Source organism: Hyperolius riggenbachi, chromosome 1, assembly GCF_040937935.1.
Source record: "Hyperolius riggenbachi isolate aHypRig1 chromosome 1, aHypRig1.pri, whole genome shotgun sequence".
In the NCBI taxonomy this organism is placed as follows: Eukaryota; Metazoa; Chordata; class Amphibia; order Anura; family Hyperoliidae; genus Hyperolius; species Hyperolius riggenbachi.
In genome coordinates this window covers 92973181-92992146 of record NC_090646.1, presented here as the reverse complement: position 1 = coordinate 92992146, position 18966 = coordinate 92973181, and the positions used below count along the sequence as shown (strand labels likewise).

At 43.5% G+C, this 18966-nt stretch overlaps 1 protein-coding gene across 5 annotated transcripts in view; it reads left to right on the top strand.

Moving 5' to 3' along the window:
• The window catches only part of SORCS2 (sortilin related VPS10 domain containing receptor 2), a 1283452-nt gene that overhangs the window by 631056 nt on the left and 633430 nt on the right, over positions 1 to 18966 (top strand). For all 5 annotated transcript variants that reach the window (XM_068276884.1, XM_068276875.1, XM_068276891.1 and 2 more), the window contains exon 3: positions 16415 to 16514. In XM_068276884.1, the coding sequence (XP_068132985.1) occupies positions 16415 to 16514 (100 nt within the window). The remainder of the gene's footprint in view (positions 1 to 16414; positions 16515 to 18966) is intronic.

Genomic DNA, 18966 nt, shown 5'->3' with positions numbered 1-18966 from the left:
GGGGAATGCACATCAGAGCTAAAACAGGAAGTTGCATAGTAAAAAGGAACCGAGAAATATGGCTTCACAAGATGGGCAGTTGGAAGTTTTGTATTTGTACTTTCCGTTACCAGTAATTGTGAGATAGTTGGTTATTATCACATTATACACTTAAGTTCTATTTATACATCACTTCTTTTGTTCTTCTTTCCCATCAGTTGATTTATGCGCTGTTTGAAGTTATTGTTTGACGTTGGTGACACGGAGGTTGCACAGCTCCGCACACTGTGATTACAGTATTTAGCTGGAAAGTCTGTGTTATGCAAATTGTTCCAAACTCAAGCTGAAAGATGTCAGTTACGAGCTGTAATCGAAAAATCGTTTTTTATTATCACAAACTTTGATGTGACCGCTGTACACGGGAATGTAATTACCACCCTGAGGAAGGAAACGGTGCTCAGATGTGAGTCAGGTAGGAAGGCTGGGAACAGATGGAACCTGAAGAATGGGAGAAGAATGTGTCATTCCTAAAGGAAATTGGATGGTGGAGTGTATAGTGTTGGTATATACTATGCATAGTTTTGGATTGTGGAAGATCTCACACAAGTTCAAACTCCTGTCTGTGTAGATACAGTAGAGGTTGAGTTATGGCAGCAGTGGCCTAAGTGCCCAACACCGATAGGGGTTGTACAAACCAGGGCTGTACAGAGAGTCCTTAAAGAGGACCTCTAGAGTAAATACTAAAATCCAAAAGCCTGCAAGTAAAACAAAGTTATATTTACCCAAGAAGCCTTGTCCTACGATGCCGTCCCGAAGTCCCTTCATCACCTAGCTTCCGGGGCCTGGCCCTGCCTCCTCTTTAGTAAATAGTTTGGCATTTTTCTCTGCGGAGAGAGAGGAGGTGGGGCCAGGTGCTGGAAGTTGGGTGATGCAGGGACTTCGGGACAGAATCGCAGGACAAGGCTTCCCTGGTAAATATAACTTTGTTCTATTTGCACGCTGCTGGATTTTAGTATTTACTGTGGGGGTCCTCTTTAAGTGGGGTGTGCTCAAATTTAAAAAAGCCCCCCCCCCCCCCCCCCCCAAAATGCACAATAGTACCAACAAGTGGTGGGGGACCTTCCACCCAACCCACTTTAACCCCCCCGCAGTGGTACCAAACCGTAGAAATAAGGCCCTCCTACTGTCCCAAACCATCCCCCTGAGACCCTCCACTTGACACACATAGTGGAGTGGAGTCACTCAGATCTGTCACCAGTGGCCGCTCCTTTCCTCCTCCTCATTGCTGTCTCTTTGGCAGCCGCGTCTCCACTGTCATGACATCAGGAGGGCAACAACACTACATGACATGCGCAGTGCTCAGTTGCCATGAAGACCCCAAGCTTTGAGGAACTTCCTACTTGTTGGTGCCTGTGGTGCGTGGACTCCTGCATCTGTTGGTGACCAGTGAGTATAAGTTACTTACTGCAAGTCTGCTGTAACCCTCCAATCCATTCCAAACACCACAGACTCCACACTTATAATAAGGAGGAAACGCCGGTGGAAGAGCCTAGGGTAGTGGGTCACACAAAAGGGGGGTGCTTGAGCATCCAGAGCCCCTCCCCAGTGCATGTGCCTGGTAGAAGCCATGGGGCTGCACAGCAAAATTTAGATAGGATCCCTGGCCCTTCAGCAATAGCACTTTTCTCCATATGAGTGGCTAAAGTAGTCTACCCTTAGTACCCTCACTTCAGCATGCAGTGCATAAATTGTGTGGAGGCAGCGATAGTAGCTGCTCTCCCCCATGGAGACAGACCTTGCAGTTGAAGGACAGCAGGTATCCCAAATACACAATTATTGTCTTGTGACAGAGATGTCACTTCCTGCAAGGGAGTAGCTTCATGATATTCAATGTACGTGCCCCTGAGAAATGCTACAACAGTTAGCATGATTTCCCTGCAATCTCTGTGTCTGTGAGTAACCAATGATTTTCTTAATCCTGCACTACAATTTTCCAACACTACCGCCCTAAGACCTGCTGTTTCCTTCAAGTACCATATCCTGCAAGTCATAGGGCAAGGAAGACACCAAAAACAGTGACGTAGCTAAGGAGCTGTGGGCCCCGATGAAAGTTTTACAATGGGGCCCCCCAAGCACTCTATACATAACAACTGATACGCCGCCCCAAAACCTGCCAATGGCAACTACAGTATCAGAGGTGCAAGAAGGGGATGGGGAACAGTGTGTTAATGATTACCACTATTCAAAGTATCTATAGAAGTGATTATTATGAGCACAGGACCAATAGAGAGCTAATACTGTAGTTGAGGGAGGGCCTTATGGGGCCCCTCTGGCCCAAGGGCCCCGATGCGGTCGCTACCTCTGCACCCCCTATTGCTTCGCCCCTGACCAAAAATAATTCTTGCCGCATAACAGCCGCAATTACTTTTTTGGTTACTGCTATGGTCCTAGATAGATTGTTAAACACAGTGGCTACCGGACTGAAGGTGAATGTAGGAGTGTATAGAGTGAGTATATAATAATGGCTGGGTTGTGACTTTGACACAAATTTTCAAAATGTCGTAATTTAAGTCCTCGTGTCACAAGAAGAAAAGGAAGTGAGTGTTACCAGGGTAAAATCAACATTGTCAACAACAAAAAATGTCCTGTTGAAGAGATTTGCCATCTGTAAAGTAAGGACAATCTCTTTAATGGGAGCCATGACCATGATAAAAATACCAGAAGAGTTTATATCCATTTTCTGCTCTGAAAATAAAAGATTTGGGTGGAGTTGAGCTTTAACACTTAGCCCAAGCATCCTTGCACCTTCACTAAGCATGTCATAGATGCCGATCTCATGTGACTTATGTGTTATTATTATGACAGGATAATACTGGGTAGAGAAAACCTGCTACACTCCCTGCACACTTGGCCAGAATGTGAACAAACTGTTGAACACAGGCAGGGAGAGTAAACCAGCTCTCATCTGTGGGATGTTTACATCTATATACCGGTAGTAATTTTTCAAAAATGATATGTTGTGCAACTCTGTTGAACTTCATTTGGAGACCTCAAATCCCACTGTACTAAGTATTAACATACAGCATATTATAAGATATTCCGATGGCAGATTCCAAATTCATTTACATTACAAATTTATTTCCCGGCATTCAAATCTGCAGCTCGGTCCTCCTGAGGTTTGGATGCACTTAAAGCAAGTTATCCAGTTCCTGATCGCTAATTCATATTTAAGCTCCTGCTCAGGAGGAAATCTGGGTTGAGCCTGAGGGTCTGATCTACTAAAGATGTAAGCACACTCGCCGGGCTACCAAGCTCAAGAGATGTTACAGAAATACCTTACCCTAGTTCTCTAACAGTGATTGTATGCACACTCCCATGCCTGGCTCTCCACCACACATGCCAATCAGAGGCGGGACAAGGTCTTCCAGCACCCAAGGCTGAGACACCAAAGTGCGCCCCTCCATCCCTCCCACCCCAGCCTTCACACACTGATTGCTATTAGACTAAGAGGTGCCACAGGGCCCACAACCTCCCCAACACCTTAATATCTAGTTATCTGGCTTGCAGTCACTGCTATGTATCCCCTTTTCTTATTTCTTTCTGCTTCAAACACAATTAGGAATGACAACTGAATGAATTGTGCGCCCCCTCCTACACTGCGCCCTGAGGCTGGAGCCTCTTCAGCCTATGCCTCGGCCCGGCCCTGATGCCAAAACACTAAAGCCAACCACTCGTCCCCATGGCTAAAACAAACTCATTCCCTGTGAAAAATATCCTGAATTTCACATAATAGGAAATACATTTACTTTGTTTATACAATTACAGTTGCTGATACAAATTAAACAAAATAATTTAGCAATCTCACATTTCTGTCTCCATCAAACAACCAACAAATGTGTCTTCAGGTTATACATTTAAAGAGGAACTCCAGTGAACATTTTTACTGTTGGCAGGTGATGTAGCTGCTGCATGGGTTTTTGGCAGTTGGAAACAGCTGTAAACAGCTATTTCCCACAATGCATCAAGGTTCACAGACAGGAAACTGCCAAAAGTTTGAACTTTTCTTGTGGGAGGGGTTACTTGTGGGAGAGGTTTCACCACAATATCAGTCATACAGCGCCCCCTGATGGTCTGTTTGTTTCTCTTTAAAGCAAAACTGAAGCTGATAATCGGCCCCATCCAATTCAGTTTTTCTCCTAAGTTTTCTCCTAGGAAATAATTTTTTATCTTCTGGTTAAATAACTTTTCAGCACTCTGCAACTGAAAAAGTACCAAAAAGTAGGGGGAAAAGTACTGTCATAATTTGTTCAGAGTATTTTCTTGCCTGCTGGTGGCTTAAAAGGCATTTTAATAATAACGTGTGAAAATATCACCTAGGAGAAAACTTAGATAAAAAGTGAATCAGATCAGGCCCAATGAATTGCATGTGTAGTACGGATAAGGGATAGAATATTAGAAGCAAAGAAAATAGTCTCATATTTTTATTTTCAGTTATATAGCTTTTTTTTTATAAGATTGGATTATACTGTTATAGTTTCAGTTCTAAAACCCCACTCTGTCTTTTAAACTATAAAACAGACCAAAAGTTATGACCCTTTCAGCTTTCCTGCAGTAAAATCATATAATGCTATATAGGATTGGGTTTCCTGGATGACCATTATTATACTGTTTTCTCCCACAGCAAAAGGTCCTGTGCCTCTCTCATTAGGAATTAATATGTTACATGGCTAAAGTGACCATACATATAGTTTCGCCTATTAGTTATTGATCAACTCCTCTCATCGCAGCACCTCTACAACTCCCCTCTGTAAAGCCCTCCACTGGCTCCCCATCCGCTTTAGGATAAAAATTCCGTGCTTGGCCTAGAAATTAGTGCACAGGACCTGCCCGACCTACATCTCCGATCTTGTCCACAGGTGCATACCAGCCTGCCCCCTCTGATCCCACAATGACCTGTGCCTGTTCACACCACGCATATCTCACTCCCATGCACCACTGCAGGACTTCACTAGGGCTGCCCCCACTCTCTGGAACTTGCTCCCACCAGCCATCAGACTCACCCCCACCTTTTATTTCTTTCAAATGAGCCCTCAAAACTCACCTTTTCATGCTTGCCTAACCTGCTGAATCAGTACCATAATATGTTCTGCTGTGCACCCTATTGTCTCTACCCTCACTCTCTAGATTGTAAGGGGACCCATACACATATTCGACCTGACAGGCATCTGACAGGAATCTATCTGATGGTTGAATCTGCTGTACATCTATAAGTGTATGGCCACCATAAGCCTCTGGCAGGGCCCTCCACTCTAGTGTTTCCAGCTTGATTATGCAGTCTCACTGTCTGACACCCCTTTTGTGGACTAGGCCAGACTGAACTTTGAGCAAAGACCCTAAACTACTGTTATCAAAAACATTTGTATGATCTTGTTTTGTTGTGATCTCCTTGTATGTCCTAATTTGTAAGTTAATCCATTTATCTATTGTGCAGCGCTGCATAATATGTTGGAGCTTATTAAATACAACAAATAATAAAAATAATGATAATTGACAGATTATGCTTTGCATGCTCAGTGCTGACTCAACAGTGTTGATATTCCAAGCTTTAGCTGTGGGTTAAAGTTCTTTGTTCTTTGGCTTATTCAGTATCGTGTTCCACCATCATGTTCTATGTTTCACTTTGGCTTTAGATCCCAAGTTTCAAAACTCTTGGCCTAACAAAAGATGGTCCAGCAGTGCATTTTAGCATCTATCTCCTGCTGATCATACATATACTTTTATCAATCAGTAATGGTAGTTGACAGATAATCCTTTGCATATCCTATGATGACTAAATAGTGTACATATGCCAAGCTTTAGCTATGGGCTGAAGTCCTTTGTTCTTTGGGTTATTGAGTATCGTTTTCCACCATCATGTTTTATGTTTGACTTTGGCTTTAGATCCCAAGTTTCAGAACACTTATCCTAACCCATTTATCTCATGCTCCTGCAGTAGGCTGCTCAGAAGATCCCAGAATTCCCTTTGATTGGCTTGACGCCTAGACATTCCCAGGGGGATGTTAATCCTTGTGGTTTTGCCTTGGGACACCCTCCCGCCTACATACACATGAAAAATCTTCAGCTGGAGTAACTGTTATTATGGGTTAACTCAGCCAACATAGAGTTGGATGATGTTCATATATCCTCCAATGTAGAGTGAATTAATCAGCGCTGAAACGATAAACCGGACTCACACACAAAATAAGGTGTATTAAAATATAGAGGACACACATGGTGATTATTTTTCCATGTATGCTGCGCTGACCCTAATACACCATCTAACGACTAGAATTTACACCTCCAGAATGTTTATTCTGCTTTTTGGCTGGGGTTTCGGCCAAAATAGTCGTGTTCTCCAGGGTTGGCGAGTCACAGTTATGACACGTCCGTGGATTTGGATCAAAATGCATGTAGTATCATTTTACCTTTAATGGATGAGATACGAGTCGTAAAACTCATCTGCCCTTGAACGAATTGGACTGATTCCTGGGATACAGTCTATAAAGGAACACCTGGCCTGTATGTTGTCTTGTTTCCAAGTTTGTGTTTGCAAACTCTGTGATTTCCCTTTACTGGAGTACAAGTTAAGGAGTGCAGTATTCCTGTGAGCAGAGCGCTCATTTTTCAGGATAGGCTTTCATCAAGAGCTGCTTGTCTTGAAGAAGATCGAGATCACAGAGTAGTGTACTTAATCCAAGCAAGAACTGAGTACTGCAGCATCTGATTGCTTGCCTTATCACGGCAAACTAACCATTAATCATCGCTAGTGATAGTTCTCTATCTAAGAAGACAACATACTGTTAAAGGGAACCAGAGAGGATGAACTATACATACCTGGGGCTTCCTCCAGCCCCATGTGCACGGATCGCTCCCACGCCGCCGTCCCCCGCTGCCTGGATCCGCCGCCACCGGGTCCCGTCATTGCCGCGAGTCGGCAAGTCGGCCGGCGGACGCGGCCAATTCTCCGCATCACAGGGTGCTCTCCCCATACAGATACGCATGTGGCCGCTTACTGCGCAGCCGTATGCGTACATGTATGGAGGGAGCCCCTGTGATGCGGACAATTGGCCGCGTCCGCCGGAAGTGACGGGCCCGGTACCGGCGGATCCAGGAAGCTGAGGACGGCGGCGTGGGAGCGATTCAGGCTTATGGGGCTGGAAGAAGCCCCAGGTATGTATAAAATATTTGCCTTTTTTCACCTCTCGTTCCTCTCTGGTTCCCTTTAATAATGAACAAAATGGCCAGATTTCAGTGGGATACATTACAAACAAATAGAGATGGCCCGAGCAGTTTGCCGTCGGGCAGTATTCTGCGAACATTGGCCTGTTCGCAGTTCGCCTTGAACACAATTTTTTTTTAAAATTGCGTTCACATTTCTCTTATAGACTTTGATGGCAGGCAAACGGCCCTGGAAATGGGTAAGGGGTACTTTGTACCCCTATACTCATTTCTTCTGGGAGGTGGGCGGGCAATCAGGGGGTCCTTTCTTAAAGGGCACTCCCAGATGCCATCTTGAACCCCCCCCCACATGAAAAAGCGCACGAAAACGGCCATGATATGACTTATCCCGGTTTAGTGGATTAAGCACCTTGTATACAGACAGCTCCTCACTTACAAACGACTTGACTTACAACGTTTCATAGATACAAAGTTGTCTTCATGTACAAAATATACACTACTGTTGTTTTTATTAGTTATGAATACCCACCACAAGACCGCAGCAGATGGTCATTTCCCGATCCATCTTCCACAAGCGTTTATTGCGGGAACAAACGACGGGTGTGAACGATCGCAGTAATTAGTGCGGGGGTCAATGGGGATCAGAACGACTGCCCACGACAGAATCCCTCATGATGGTTGTTCAAAACAAATGATTGTCGCAGGTAATCGGCCGTCATTGAACATTGTTTAATAAACTTTCGTTTAATGATGATATCGCGCAAAGGGTCGTTCAAAGTTAACAATTCAACTTGAAAATCTTCTGATGGGTATGAACTGTAAGTTGTCTCACAGACCAATTTAATGATGCATAATAAGAAATTACTTTTTATTTATCAGCTATTCATTGCTTTTAAAGTGATCCAGATGCAGATACAGAAAAAGGCAAAGGGACGTTGTCCTTTGTTTGAAGAGATGTAGCGAACATAGAATTTTCCGTTCGCGAACCCTGCTCCCCCTAGTTAAAGGAATACTATCCATTAAAACAACTTTTTTTTTAATGCTGTATGTTAGGGCACCCATTGCCACAAGTACTTTACTTCCTCACACAGCTCTGCCTTTCTGCTGTAAAATCATCCCATCAGTTCCAGATACAAAAAGTGTTGGGCTCTGCAGGATAGGACCATGTTCCTGCATAGGGAGGTTGCTATCAACTCCTCAGTGTATAGTTTAATAATCACCTTGCTGACAGAATCTTATTTAGATGATGATAAGGGGTTAAATATTTCAGCAATGTGTGTTTATTGTCTTTGCTTCTCTGGCTGATAAAGATCCTAATAATGCCTTTGTAAACAGAGTCTCTCCCTCTCTGCATGGCACCACATAGCAACCTAATCTACAAAGTAGATGCAGACTGGAGTGAAAAGTCACAAGCAAGCCAGTCAGGCAGTCAGTCAGCCAGGAATAGTGTATGCACATCTCCCTGCTAGTTACATTACAGCAATATTACAGCACATCTAGCTACATATTACCTCTTCAGATCAGCCTTCTCCTCCTCGTGCCGCCTGTATGTTGTGACGCAGTGAAGTATATGTGTGAGCTGTGTGAGGAATGATGGATGATTTTTAAGCAGGGATTGAGGGAGAGAGAACTGGGTGAATAAATAAAGTGCCCTTAGCACTAGTGGTAACGTGTACCCTAATATAGAGTATTAAAAAAAAAATGTTATTTAAATTGATAGCGTTAAAGAACAAGCGACACCCATGCTAACCTAGAAATAAAAAACACATATATAAGTAGATAAATACTACTTCTACTTACATAACAGATGTATTGTGCTATCTACGTAATGATTCCTTTGAATTTTACAAAGGAAAAGCAGAAAATCTTATTCTAGGCAGTGGCCATCTTGCCAAGCTAATGCTGACATCATATCCTCCCTGACTCTTGTTTTCCCCCCTCCCTTCTCTTGCTCGTTGTGTATTCATTAGCTGCCCTCCTCCCAGAGTCTTTTATTTTTATTTACACATCCAATCACTGAGTCACCTCAGCCTTGCTTGTAAACACAAGTGATCAGCTAGGCAGGGAAATAAATGGAAGAGGAGGAATATATTATAGATAAAGAACTCCCAGCATTCAACTTTTTGGCACTGTTTGGCACAAGGGCCAGTGCTCCTAAAGTATGTGATAACTCCAAACCATAACAGCAGAAAAAGTTTTGAATGCAGAATTAGCATCTTTATCACTTAATACACTCAGACCAGTTGGTGTTGAAATTAGATTTTTATGGTGACAATACCGCTTTAAGCCCCTGTTCCCATTAACTAAGTGAAGACCTTGCTAATGTATCATACAAAAGTAAAATTTCACTCTAAAGGGATTGTAAATTAAATTCAAACAGGAATAGTCACCCATGAGAAGCAGAGGGGACTCAGTTTTGAACACCCCAGAATGTGTCTTTCTTTAATATCCACAGAAACGTGACTGAAATATGTAGCTGTAACAGCGTCTTGTCACCAAGCTACAAATGTGCTGAAAGAGGCAGGAGAGGAATCCGCTGATATGCTACTCGGCAAAGCTCTGAAATCGGCCGCTCTGCATTCAAGTCAGGAGAGGGTAATTTCTCTGTGCATTACAGCGGCAGCGCCGGATAAGAAGCATTACGCTGATAATTATATATTCCGGGCCAGTCACACAAGAGGGCTGGAAATCAGGCAATGGCTGCAGACCTGTTTGATCATTCTACTAGAGTTGCTCTGCAAATTACTTTGTGACCACACAAATTATATTTGCTCTTTCATATTTTTTTTTCTCCAAAAAGCTGAAAGTAAAGGGTGCTAAGAACTTAGGCAGAGTGTATATAGTTGTATAGTTCTTATTCTTCTGGGGAATAAAGTATATCTTTGTTACCTGGATGCAAACAGTGCTCTTAATTTAAAATGTGTGCTTTTTAAAAACATTTGGGCTATTTAAAGAGAACCAGAGAGGATAAAATAAAAGCTTTTATACATACCTGGGGCTTCCTCCAGCCCCATACGCACGGATCGCTCCCACGCCGCCGTCCTCCGCTGCCTGGATCCGCTGGTACCGGGTCCCGTCATTACCACCAGTCGGCCAGTCGGCCGGCGGACGCGGCCAATTCTCCGCATCACAGGGGCTCCCTCCATACACGTACGCTTGTGGCTGCCTACTCCGCAGCCGCATGCGTAAGGGTATGGAGGGAGCCCCTGTGATGCGGACAATTGGCCGCATTCGCCGGAAGTGACGGGACCCGGTAGCGGCGATAGAGGAAGCGGAGGATGGCGGCGTGGGAGCGATCCAGGCTTATGGGGATGGAAGAAGCCCCAGGTATGTATAAAAGCTTTTTTCTATTTTCCCATTTCATTCCTCTCTGGTTCCCTTTAAACCTGGCCTGTGTTTAATTTCTTACACAGATGTTCAATATGGATCCTGGATTTTCATAGCGGCCCTATCATAATATTTTATGTTCTTATTATTATGATACCAGTATTGGAGCTATCATCTTTCAGTTTAAAGCAAACCTGAAGCGAAAAAAAACCTTATTTTTATTTTCTCTTATTTTTATTTTCAGTTATACCGGTAATTTCTTTTTAAATAATTCCTTTTTTTTTGTATAGCACTTTTCTCCTGTCGGACTCAAAACGCTTGCGAGGCAGCCACTAGAGCGTACTCAGTAGGCAGTAGCAGTGTTACGGAGCCTCGCCCAAGGGACTCCTTATTGAATAGGTGCTGGCTTACTGAATAGGAAAAGCCGAGATTTGAACCCAGGTCTCCTATGTCGTTATATAGCTTTTTTTAAAATAACATTGCATCATTCTGTCATATTTGCAGTTTACAAACCACACTATGTATTTTAAACTATAAAACAAAGCAGAGCTAATGACCTTATCTCGAGCTGTCTCTCACTGTTTTTGACCTAAGTTGGGTCGAAACAGCTCAGAGAAGCTCTTTTGCATAGATAACAAATGAAGTGTCTTAACTCTTCCTGTACTGAAAAACAATATGAGACTTTTATATTTGCCACTAATGTTCTATTTATTAGCTGTACTACACATACAATTCATTATCTCATAACTTTTCTTTCACTTTAAGTTTAAGTGATGAAAGTAGTGCATATACTGTATATACTCGCATATAAGCCGACCCGCGTATAAGCCAAGGTAGCCACTTTTCCCTCAGAAACCAGGAAAAAGTGTTTGACTCATGTATAAGCCCCCTCCCCAGTATAGCCCACTTCACAGTAGCCTGATGTGCCCCCAGTGCAAGTCAGCCCTCTTCCCCATAGCCAAATGTGCCCCAGGATCATACAGCTGTGTCTCAAGACGCCACTAGATGATGTCATAGGTATGAGACACAGCAATTGCCACACAGGAAGAATCCCTGATCATTACACTAACAATTGACACATTGCTTGCAACGATTCACAAGCCAGGGGACACAGGTAGTCTTGAGCAGCTCACTCTGCACACCATATTGCAGGGGATGGGGGCACGGATACAGCAGGGAGCCAGCTAGAAAGCAAGAGCAGGATCACTAGTGCACAATCCTTACGCTCCTCTGCTAGTAACAAAACCTGCTCCAACCATCCAGTCTGTTCCAGACTCGCGTATAAGCCGAGGAGGTAACTTTTCTGCACATTTTTTGTGCTGAAAAATTAGGCTTATTTCATGCGAGTATATACAGTAGTCATCATTTAGGTAATACAGTAAGCATTAAGGTAAAGGTAATTGAACAAAAAACATTTCTTTGTTACAGCTGATATAAATCCTAAAATAAATCTGCACTATTTCTACTTCCTGATCCATGGAAGCAGACATAATGTTAACATCCTGTGCTTTCAAATGAGCTTCTCTGCCATGGCAGTCATGTGACACAGGGGAGAGATCAAATTACAACTTGTGATTAGACACAAATGAGGGAGAATTAGACAGGCTAAACTCTAAATACATTCAGGGTGCATTTATCTATGTTTACCTTCTGTCCTGTGCAAGAGTTCAGGTCTACTTTAAACGAAATCTGTAAGAAAAAAACAAAACATCTGGGGGATACTTACTTCGGGAGGGGGAAGCCCCTGTATCCTAATGAGACTTCTCTGTCCTTCTCCCTCCTGGCAATCCAGCGGTGGAAGCCCCGAACATTGGAGGGGTAAATATTTACCTACTGCGATCCGGTGCAGTAGCTGCTCTCTGCTCGAGCGTAAATTTCTGCCAGAGCCCATCGGAAAGCCCTGAAGGTAAATATTGACATGCGGCGCTGCGTCTGCACAGTGCTTGTTGACGCTTGTCAGGGGAATTTTCGTGGGAGCCATCGCTGCATCCTCAAGGCTACAGAGGAAGCAGAGGAAGGGGGGTTCTATTTGAGGTAAGTACCCCATAGGGGCTGGTTTTTGTTGTTGTTGCAGCAGCAGGTGTGTTTTAAGACACAATGGACACACCACTTGCATCCCCTTCTTTTTTTTTTTCTTTTTTTTACTGCCCAGATAACAGTGATCCAACTGCAAAACATTGCTTGGCTAGGATAGAGGGACACAGAATGTGTGAGGGAGATGGAGACGACAGGACAGATTTGTGAGAGGTGGAGGTGTGTGGTGGATGAGGAAGGATATTTGCAGAGTCTAGGCTGTGTTGTGAAGGAAGTGCGTTATTGCTACTGTATGAACTAAATAAAATAAATATCGGAGCATTTTATGTTGTAAACGTGCTTCACATGACGAAACAGAATGGGGCTTTGCAGAAATGGTGGCGAGATTGCTTCACACAATGCTGGGACTGCTGCCAATCAGTGAAAGGCAGTTGCTGTGGTAATACTTGGCTGCCACTGAGGCCTAATACAAAGCACTGATATGCAGCACTTCATTCAGGCGTCCACAAGGATATATCATATTTTATGACAGCTTCGTAATACAAGTCCTAGGAGTGAAAGAAATGGGGGGAAAAATGTATATAAAGCATTATGCAGTCTATGGTAAGCCTGAGCCACATATTGAACACTGGGACTCAAGTTTCTTTATTGATTAAATATGTTTTCTGGGAAGCTGAAGTATTAAAAAATAATGTTTTCTTTTGGTTCGGCACATGGAAGGATATTATTTTTGTATGAGGTTTTGCACTATAGCATAACATAGCCTCCATTTTCTCACATACCACATTCAATTCATCTTGTCTGCACCGCTAATTGCTGTATGATGGGTGGCGGTTTCTAAGCCCACCGCAACGTTTTGTGGTTAGGGCAAAAGAGCAAGTCTGCACATTGTAGCCATAACATCAAATGGGAACTGGAAAACTCCATGAGCTCCCTTTGAGTAACATGCTGAAAAAATTAGGTTGCTTACATTTGACTTACTTATTTGCTAATAGCAGGAGGGGTCTGCAAATAGCGCTAAACCTGGACCCCAGAAGACAAAAAAGATCACTTAAGGTAGCCATACATCTATGCAAGACGGACAGATTCGACCAAGAGACAAATCTTTCTAATCTAATCTGATTAGAGAGAGATCTGTCAGCTGCCCGTACACCACAGGCCAATTCTCAATCAATTTATTGCTGAAATCAATCCAGAATCAGCCTTGTGACGCCACATCCGCTGCCTTGCCGGTCGAACGCCGCGCTCCGTAATGTTCAATGTGCCCCCCAGTGCCCAACGCACTATACGTTACCTGTTCGTGTCCTCTCTTGGATCCAGTGACATCACACACGCGCCCATGTGTAAACCGCTGACCTTGTGTGGTGCGTGTATGGATGGAGGATGGAGCCTGGAGACCCTGGCAGACACGGACAGGTAATGTATAGTGCACTGGGCACCGAGGGGGCACAATGAACATTAGGAGGAGTGTTCCTCACTTGTCCCGATATCATTTGCCATTGCTGCCACTCACACGATCAACCACGCCGGCCCAACATCTTGCAGCATGTCCGATCGACGTGCTCGCCCCAGAATTGGTCACAATTGTCATCGAATAGGATGGTCGATCGGCCACCAAGATAGATGTATGGGCAGCTTTAGGCTAGGGTCACACTTGGTAAAAATCGCACATAGTGCTCCTAAATGCACAAGCGCAGTGCACTGGGAGCATTGGACGGTTTTCTGCAGTGGGAAAATAACGCAGATGCTGCTGCTTTGTATCGCACAACGCATGTGATTCCCTTTTGCCAACAGTCAACTGGCTGCCGGCCAAGAATGAAGTTTGCTGCTGTTTTTTTCCACAGCGGCAAGTGTGACCCTACCCTTAGTCAAATCATGTATCCCTTTTAATCCATAAGGACAGGGAACACACTGGACAGTACAATTTCCCCTGCGGTTCCCGCGTGTCTTGTGTGCTGCGTTTGCATTTTTTCCATACATGATTTTCTGCGTTCATTCACGATTTGTTAGATGCGGTGGATTAGATTGTAATTAAGTCATGAAGAAAAAAAGTTGAATTCTGTCCGATTTAAAAATTACGCGGAAAAAGAAATGTGGAACGCGACCAAACATGAATGGGCATGTGATTCCCAGGTGGGCCTTTCACTATAGTTGCCGGTGCTAAAGGCAAAAATGTGCACAAATCTGCAGGTGTGTTCCCTGCCTAAGCAAACCTAAGCACATCGCGGGGGACTGAAATTCCGTTTTTGCACAAATTATTTTCTGCGTTTCAAATGGCTGACAATGCTGTTTTTGATCCGCGTATGATGTGTGAATTGTATGCAATGAGAAACTCGGAAAACTTGCGTTTGGTTTGTGGAAATTTGCACACAAATTTGTAGTTAATTATAAATAATCAGCAGGACAGTGACAATGAGCATTGATTAAAGGACAACTGTAACGAGAGGGTTATGGAGGCTGCCATATTTATTTCCTTTAAAAAAATACCAGTTGCCTTGCTATCCTGGTGATCACCTGTCTCTAAAGGTGCGTACACACATGCGACTATAGTCGTTTGAAACGATCGTTCCCCGATCCTTTCAAACGACGATCGTTTGAAAAAAAGCAGCCAACGACCATGAAGTCTAACGACGGACGAGCTAGATCATTCAAAACGAATGATCTAGCTTGGCGGATTTTTCCCAACGATGATCGTTTGCAAAAGTAGTACATCGTTGGAAACAATCGTTCGTACTAGGCTTGACATGTGCATTTCATTATTTCTCCATGGAACTTTTCATTTTTATGCGCATTTGCAATAGTTACTTTTACGTGATGTAACGTTCGTTCTAACGATCTGATCGTTACACACCTTTTAAAACTAACTTTACTTAGGTCGTTCTTTCATCAATTAAAAGTTTGTTCGTCGTTGACAACGAACGATCGTTGTCGCATGCGTGTACGTAGCTTAATGCTTTTAGCCACAGCCACTGAACAAGTATGCAGCACATCAGGTGTTTCTGACATTATTGTCAGATCTGACAAGATTAGCTGCATGCTTGTTTCTGGTGTAATTCAGACACTACTGCAGCCATATAGATCAGCAGGGCTGCCAGGCAACTGGTATTGTTTAAAAGGAAATAAATATGGCAGCCTCCATATCCCTCTTGTTACAGTTGTCCTGTAAATGGAAATAAATATGGCAGCCTCTATTTCCCTCTCACTTCAGTTTTCCTTTAAATCTCAGCATACCTTGGGGGACACCTCCTGCACACACACTAGATAGATAACATTTATTTTGACACCTGCAGGCTCCAGGTTATTGTGTGGATAGCTAGATTTCCTTTTTCTGTGTCATTTTTTTAACAAGTGTGTTTACTAACCTTGTTTCAAAAAAGCACCACTGATTCCCTTTCCTAGTGAAGGGGTCATTCAGACACAGCAAACGATGTAATGAAAATACTTGGCTGACCAAAGTTGGAAAAACACAACAGCAAGAGCTTCTGTAATACGGCAAACATTATAAATATGGATGCTCAGTTTCCACCTGGCTGGAAATTGCATTTCTGTTCTCTCTTGGACACTTGTTAAATATGTTCCTGGCATTTATGTTTACAGCTTATGCTGGCTACAGATATCTTTCTTCAAAGTCACTGTTCATCTCCTCATGTTTAATTCCTTGTAGTGCATATAATATAGTGCGATCCCAGGACTTCTGTGAGCGCGGAGGACATGTGTAGCTGCTTTATACGAGTAGACCAAGCTCCTAGCTGACTAGATTGGAAATCAGTTCTTCTTGTTTATTTTACGTTTATGTATATCTCTGCACGTTGTTTACACTAATTTATTTTTTGTTTTGTTTTTATCAATTCAATAGATCTACTGATTATGGAACTACATATACAAAGCTGAACCTTCAGCCTGGGGTCACCACGGTGATTGACAACTTCTACATCTGTCCCACCAACAAGAAGAAGGTAATCTGCATCATCTTCATCATCTTCATCAAACTAAAATCAGCTGATGAAATGTTATTGTTGTGACTACTGAATTCACTGTTATCCCATGTTACATCTCTCTAAAACACTCAAATACCTGAATCCAATGCTGACCAATGGAAACTTGCAAATTGATTGTGGCTGTTATAGTTTGACTTCCAACTTTACAGTTTTGTCCACTGAATGTCCTATACTGCGTGCATGTAATAGGGGCATGAGGAAAAATGTGCCCAGAATGAAGCCAATTAGTCTAAACAATAAATGCCATTGTGAATTGGGCACCAGATGAGAATGAAAACATATTTATAGTAGTTGTGACGATTGTAAAACATTGGTAAATTTTACCAATATTTTACTAATTACTACAACTTAATCTAACCCTACTCCAATACAGAACCCTCCCCCCTCCGACACCTATCTCTAAAATCCCCCTTCCTGACACCTGACCCTGAAACCCACCCTTCCTGATGCCTAACCCTAAACACCTCCATTTCGTGATGCCGCCTAACCCTAAAATCCCCCTTCCTGACGTCTAACCCTATAATCCTGATTTCTGACGCCTAACCCTAAAACCCTCCTTCCTGATGCCTGACCCTAAGACCCCCCTCCCTGACGCCTAACCCTAAAACCTCCTTTCCTGACGCCTAACCCTAAAACGGTGCATTAAAAAAAACGTTAAATACAAAAGACAAAAAATGTCAAAATGTATAACTTTCTTATTAAATTTTAAAACAATAATTAAAAAAAAGTTGTTAAATACAAAAGACCAAAAATGTAAATAACTATAACTTTCAAAACGATAAACGTTTCAACAAACTATAACATTCTAATTTTCTCAAAATGAGAATAATTTCAAAAACTATAATATTGTAAATTCCAAAACAATATTTATCAGGCGCCCAATAGCTGATATTAGCATTAGCGCCTATGGTGCCCAAATCGTCCATTAGCTGCGGGCGCCTAAATTCGCTGCTTTCTCTTATACTGGCAGGATCAGAGACTCAGCACTGCCATGGCTTGTTATTTTTTAGTTCAGCAATTGCAATAGGAGTATATAGTGGACGTGCATGAGGCCACATACCACGGCCTCCCTTAACCACTTATGTACCAGCAGTCTCTGCCCCCTTAAGAACCAGAGACCGCTGGTACAAGAAACAGCGGAATTACGACGAATACCAACTTATCGGCACACATACCTGCCGCAATCGCCGTCCATGTCGCATGCCAGGAACCTCAGCCACCCACTCTGCCGTCTCTATGGGGTTGCTGGATGGTGTAATGGTTAAGGGCGCTGCCTCTGACATGGGAGACCTGGGTTCGAATCTCGGCTCTGCCTGTTCAGTAAGCCAGCACCTATTCAGCAGGAGACCTTTGGCAAGTCTCCCTAACACTGCTACTGCCTATAGAGCGCGCCCTAGTGGCTGCTGCTCTGCTCTGGCGCTTTGAGTCCGCCAGGACAAAAGCACGATATAAATGTTATTTGTCTTGTCTTGTCTCTATGACGGCAGAGTTCCTGTGAGCCGCTCAGGGGCAGCTTTCATTGGCTCCTGACCCTGCCTATCAATGTAAGCCAATGGGAGTTGCTTACATTGATAGACAGGGTCAGAAGCCAATGAAAGCAGCTCCTGCCATTATAGAGATGGCAGAGCAGGTGAGCTGTGGCGGGAAGACAGCGGCGAGATTGTCGGGAGCGACAAAAGCAGCAAGAACGCGCAGCGTCGGTGTATTGAACTCTACGCCCTGGCAGCCAGATAGCCATCAAAACAGGGCGTAGATTTCAATTAAAATGGGAGGTAGTGGTGGACTACCACTAGGTCCCCTGGTTCCATTTTATGGTGAGGTGCTCCACAGGAGTTTGCCAGTTGGCCCACACAGCTCTGTGTAGTCGACATTTCCCTCTCACATCAGTGGCTGGCGCTCAGAGGTGTTTAGCTGGGTAAGATGACTAGTACCACTTTTGTGGTTTAAGTTCTGCTGATATACAATATTTGTCACTGAAGGTGCTCATTGGTCACTTGCCTTTTTTGCTTAGGTTTTGTCGCATGCCACCTCAATTGTTGTTTTTGGTTGCATTATGTGCATGCCATAACCCATCGCAATGCAAGCCCTATGCGTGAAACTAGCCTTAGATGGACAACTGCTAGAACCACTGTTACGCTTTTATTGCTTTCATTTATTTTCTGTCATTGGGACAGCCAGGATTAATGTTGAAGCTACAGAGGTTCCAGAAGGCATTGAAAAATCACTCAGTAGGGCAGGCTGTCTCAACCAGGGATCCTTGAGGACATTGCAGGGGTTCCTTGGCATTTTTCCCTCCGATGAGACTGGCCTGAGTTGGAATGGTGAAAAAGTATCACCTTGGCTCCACTTTAAAAAGAAGGGCTAAACTGTGGGTCAATATAATAAGGAGCACAGTAATGAAAGACAGTAT